The 4877-nt window shown below is 69.0% G+C and overlaps 1 protein-coding gene across 1 annotated transcript in view; it reads left to right on the top strand.

Moving 5' to 3' along the window:
* The first annotated feature begins 312 nt into the window (after positions 1-312).
* Positions 313-4877, top strand: part of ZMIZ2 (zinc finger, MIZ-type containing 2) — an 8173-nt gene continuing 3608 nt past the window's right edge. Inside the window, exons 1-15 of the mRNA XM_010563037.1 lie at positions 313-415; positions 503-617; positions 709-911; positions 993-1185; positions 1266-1520; positions 1602-1775; positions 1869-1934; positions 2011-2182; positions 2843-2987; positions 3489-3699; positions 3789-3894; positions 4063-4220; positions 4304-4371; positions 4467-4535; positions 4629-4867. Coding sequence (XP_010561339.1) covers positions 366-415; positions 503-617; positions 709-911; positions 993-1185; positions 1266-1520; positions 1602-1775; positions 1869-1934; positions 2011-2182; positions 2843-2987; positions 3489-3699; positions 3789-3894; positions 4063-4220; positions 4304-4371; positions 4467-4535; positions 4629-4867 — 2224 coding nt within the window. The 5' untranslated portion in view covers positions 313-365. The remainder of the gene's footprint in view (positions 416-502; positions 618-708; positions 912-992; positions 1186-1265; positions 1521-1601; positions 1776-1868; positions 1935-2010; positions 2183-2842; positions 2988-3488; positions 3700-3788; positions 3895-4062; positions 4221-4303; positions 4372-4466; positions 4536-4628; positions 4868-4877) is intronic.

Consider the following 4877-nt stretch of genomic DNA (forward strand, 5'->3'; position numbering starts at 1 on the left):
GTGTGTGTGTGTCTGTGGTCTGTGCCCGCGGGGATTTTTTGGGGGGCCGGGGGGGGCGCTTCGTGGGGGACCATGGACCCCCTCCCCCTCCCCGCCCCACGGTGGGGGCGGGCGCGTGCCGGCCGGCTCCCCGTGCCAGGCCCGGGCAGAACGCCAAGTCCCGGTGCCGGAGGCCGGGTGGGGGCCGTGCGGGCTCCGGGCCTCCCCCCATCCCCTTCCTCGGCCCCGCCGGGGTCCCCTCCCCGGGGGCTGGCCGCCCCCTCACCCGCCGTCTCCTCTGCCTCCCGCAGCCCCGGTGACGGTGACGCCGTCCCGCAGCACCCGCCGCGGCCTCGGAGGACCCAGCCTGCGCCCGCCCGCCGCTGATGAACTCCATGAACCCCATGAAACCCTCCCTGCCGCCCACGCCCCACGGGTGAGCCCCGGCACCCCGGGGCTGCACCCGGCTGCCCGGGCCCGTGGCCTCCGTCCTTCGTCTTAATTAATTTGTTTTTCTTTCTAGTGATGGTTCATTTGCATATGAGGCTGTTCCTTGGCAACCGAGCACCAATCAGCCGGCGGGATCCCTCTCCGTGGTAACCACCGTCTGGGGTGTCAGCAACACCTCCCAAAGCCAGGTACCCGCAACATCCTTGTCCCCCACCCTGGGGACCCCCCCTGCAAACGGGCACAGCTGCGCCCTGCGTGACACGCTGCCCCCCCTCCTAGGTTTTCGGCAGCCCCATGGGCCCCGGGGGGAGCAGCTCCAGCACCCCGCTGCTGCCTGGTATGGCCGGCACCGGCTCAGGCATAAGCTCACCGCCGTTCCTGCCGCAGCAGCCCTTCGCCGAGGGAGCACCCGGGAAAGGCTACGTGCAGCCGGGCGTCTATAGCCGCAGTGCCTACCCCAGCGGGCCAGGCTTCGCCGCCAGGTAAGACACCACCCCCCTGTCCTGGGGCACGTCCCGCCACGGGGCCACCGCACGCCCCTTCTCCGCCTCTCTGTTCTCCAGCTACGCCAGCAGCCCTGGTGCACCTGGCGGGATGGGGCTCCCCTCGCATGCCGGCCGGCCCCCCGCCGACTTCACCCAGGCAGCTGCTGCCGCTGCCGTGGCTGCCGCCGCTGCCACAGCCACGGCCACGGCTACGGCGACAGTGGCAGCGCTGCAAGAGAAGCAGAGCCAGGAGCTGAGCCAATATGGCACGGTAAGAGCCCGGCCGCAGCAGAGCCGAGAAGCCAGTGGCTGCCCCCGCCCCCCCGTGACCCCCCTCTCTCCCCGCTGCAGATGGGTGCAGGGCAGCCCTTCAGCAGCCAGTTCCTGCCCCATGCCGGACCCCGCGGCCCAACCGGCCTGAGCCCGGCTGGCATGGCGGGTGTCATGGCTCCCTCCGGCGTCTCCCCTGTGAGCATGAGCCCTGCGCGGGCGCCTGGCGCCGGCCCCCTGTATGGTGGGCAGCGGATGCCCCAGCATGCCTACCCTGGCCCCCCTCCAAGCCAGCAGCTCCCCCGCCAGGGCCTCAAGCGGGCGTACTCTAACGAGGTGAGCTTCTGCACCGGTGGGGACTGCGGCGTGCCGGAACCGTCTTCTCCTGCCAGTGCTGACTCCCCCCCGGCCCCACAGGGATACCCGGCACAGCAGTACCTCCAGGGTGGGCAGTACGCTCCGGCCGGTGCCCAGTATGCCCCCAGCGCCCCCCAGTCCTCCGCTCCATCCCCCTCCTACCCTGGCCACAGGCTGCAGCAGGGCATGGGCCAGTACCTCTCCACCTCGGGCAACTCCGGACCCTATTACAAGGTACCGTGGGCAGACAGCGGGCACGGGGTAGGGGGGGGCCGGGTGTCTGCCATCCCCTGGTGCCAGCCCCCGGCAACATTCCTCCTCCTGCAGCCAGCTGACCAGTTCAACGGGCAGAGCACCAGCTTCGGCACCTACAGCCAGGCGGCCGTCAACGGGGTGAGTCCCGGCACCGGGTGGGGTGGGGCGCAATGCTGGCCTGGCTGGGTGCTGAGGGTGCGCGGTGCCTCCGCAGCCGGGCCGGTCGCTGCCGGGGTACCCCAGCTCGCCGCTGGCCGGGAACCCCACGCCGCCCATGACGCCGGGCAGCGGCATCCCCCCCTACGTGTCCCCGGGTCAGGACGTCAAGTCTCCCTTCCTGCCGGACATGAAGCCTAGTGTCAACTCCCTGCACCCATCGCCCTCGGGTAGGTGCTCCCGGCGTGGTGGGGGGGGGCTGCCGGGGCCGGGGGGCACATCGTAGAGACATACCCCTTTTCCATGCCACAGGGCCGCAGTGGGCCCCACTGCTGGCAGTCTGGTGGCCATTGCCCCTTTAAAGGGCAGGGTGCTGTGGGGAGGCAGCTAAGGAAAAGGGAGGGGCTTCAGCAAAGGGGGCGTGGTCACTGCCGAGGTTTCACGGCGGGTGGGGGGGTCAAAGGCACTGCCCAATGAGAGGGGAGGTTGAGGCAGTGGGAGGAGCTTCCTGTGAAGGGGGCAGGACTGTGACTGGTGGGGGGGGCTTCAACTAGAGGAGTGGTGGCTTTGGTGGGAGGAGCTTCTGTAAGGCTGGGGCCTCCTCGAGTAGGAGGAGCTTGTCTATGGAGGGGTACTGGAGGGGAGGGGCTTCCAGGGGGAGGGGCTTCCTGTATGGATAGGGTGTGGCTGGCTGTAGTGGGTGGGGCTTCTGGCATAGGGGTGGGGCTGTCTAGTGGGAGGAGCATCCTGCATGGGGTGGAGTGCCCTGGAGTGGGAGGGGCCTCCTTGTGGGGGCGGGGCTTCCTGCAGGGTGGGTTCTTAAGCAGTGGGTTGGGCTTGCCGGGGCGCGGCCGGGGCGCAGGGGTCCCCGCTGACGGCGTCCCCGGCAGGGCCGGCCCCCGGGGAGGAGCTGCGGCTGACCTTCCCGGTGCGGGACGGCGTGGTGCTGGAGCCCTTCCGCCTGCAGCACAACCTGGCCGTCAGCAACCATGTCTTCCAGCTGCGCGACTCCGTCTACAAGACCCTCATGATGAGGTGGGGGCGGCGGGGGGGCACGGGGGCTGCACGGCACGGCGTCGTACAGCGCTGCTTGGCGTGGCGCTGCACGGCCTGGCGCAGCACAGTGCAGTATGGCACAGCATGGAGTCGTGCTGCGCAGCATGGGTTGTCGCAGCACAGCGCTGTGTGGTGTGGCGGTATGTGGCATGGTGTGGCTTGGCGCAGTGCCGTACCGTGTCATGGCATGCCTCAGCAAGGCACGGCGCTGGATGCGTGGTGGTACAGGGCTGTGGCTTGGCACCGCATGGTGCTGTATGGCACGGTGGTACATGGTGTGGCTTGGCATGGCATGGCATGGTGCTGTGCACTGCGGTGGTACCCACGTGCGGTTTGTTATGGTGCTGTATGGCGCAGTGGTATGCGGCGTGGCTTGGCACAGCATGGTGGTGTATGGCACGGTGGTACCCGGCGCAGTGGCTCGCGTGTGGGCACAGCCCCTGCCTGCACCCCTGCCCACACCCCTGCCCGCCCCACCAGGCCTGACCTGGAGCTGCAGTTCAAGTGCTACCACCACGAGGACCGGCAGATGAACACCAACTGGCCGGCCTCCGTGCAGGTGAGCGTCAACGCCACGCCGCTCACCATTGAGCGCGGTGACAACAAGACCTCCCACAAACCGCTCTACCTGAAGCACGTCTGCCAGCCTGGCAGAAACACCATCCAGATCACCGTCACTGCCTGCTGCTGCGTGAGTCACCGGGAGGGTCTCCGGGTGGTGGTGGTGGGGTGGGGGCAGTGGCTGGGGGCGTGGCTCAGCCCCTCCCTGTCTCTCCACAGTCCCACCTCTTCGTCCTGCAGCTGGTGCACCGGCCCTCGGTGCGCTCAGTGCTGCAGGGTCTCATCAAGAAGCGCCTGCTGCCTGCCGAGCATTGCATCACCAAAAGTGAGCGCTGCGGCTGGCACCCCCAGCCTGCTGGGTCCTGGGGGATGGGGGGCTGCAGCATGGTGGGGGTAATGGGGCACCATGCCCAGACGCCACCACGGTGTCACCCCCATCCCCGCGTCCCCGTTCTGACCCTCTGTGCCCCTCACCCCACCCCCACCCCCCCAGTCAAGCGCAACTTCAGCAGCGGGACCATCCCGGGGACTCCGGGGCCCAACGGTGAGGACGGCGTGGAGCAGACAGCCATCAAGGTGTCCCTCAAGTGCCCCATCACCTTCCGGAGGATTCAGCTCCCGGCCAGGGGCCATGACTGCCGGCACATACAGGTAGGGGGGGTGGTGGCAGGGGGCTGGGGAGCGTCCCCGTCGTCCCCCCCCCCCGCTGGCTCAGCCACCGCTCTCCCCCACAGTGCTTCGACCTGGAGTCCTACCTGCAGCTCAACTGTGAAAGGGGGACATGGCGGTGTCCTGTCTGCAAGTGAGTGGGGTCCAGCAGGGCTGTGCCTCGGTTTCCCTGCCTGCGGGGGGCAGGGGTGGGTTCCCTGCCCTCACCCTGCCTCTCCCTGCCTGCAGTAAGACAGCCCTGCTGGAGGGGCTGGAGGTGGACCAGTATATGCTGGGCATCCTGATCTACATCCAGAAGTAAGTGTCCCTGCTCTGCCCCTGGCCGGCACTGTGTTACTCCTGGGGGGCCGTGCAGCCAACCTGCCCCCCCTGCTATCCTGCCGTCCCCAGCTCGGAGCATGAGGAGATCACCATCGACCCGACCTGCAGCTGGAAACCCGTCCCGGTCAAACCCGACATCCACGTCAAGGAGGAACCAGAGGGGCCGGCGCTGAAGCGGTGCCGAACCCTCAGTCCTACACACATGGTGCTGCCCAACATCATGGAGATGATTGCGGCCCTGGGGCCTGGCTCCACGCCCTTCCCGGCACTGCCGCCACCACCGGCGGGGGGCGCCGGCCGCCCAGGGGGCCCCCGGGG

The sequence above is a fragment of the Haliaeetus leucocephalus genome, unplaced genomic scaffold (assembly GCF_000737465.1).
Source record: "Haliaeetus leucocephalus isolate CR32 unplaced genomic scaffold, Haliaeetus_leucocephalus-4.0 Scaffold162, whole genome shotgun sequence".
Taxonomy (NCBI): Eukaryota; Metazoa; Chordata; class Aves; order Accipitriformes; family Accipitridae; genus Haliaeetus; species Haliaeetus leucocephalus.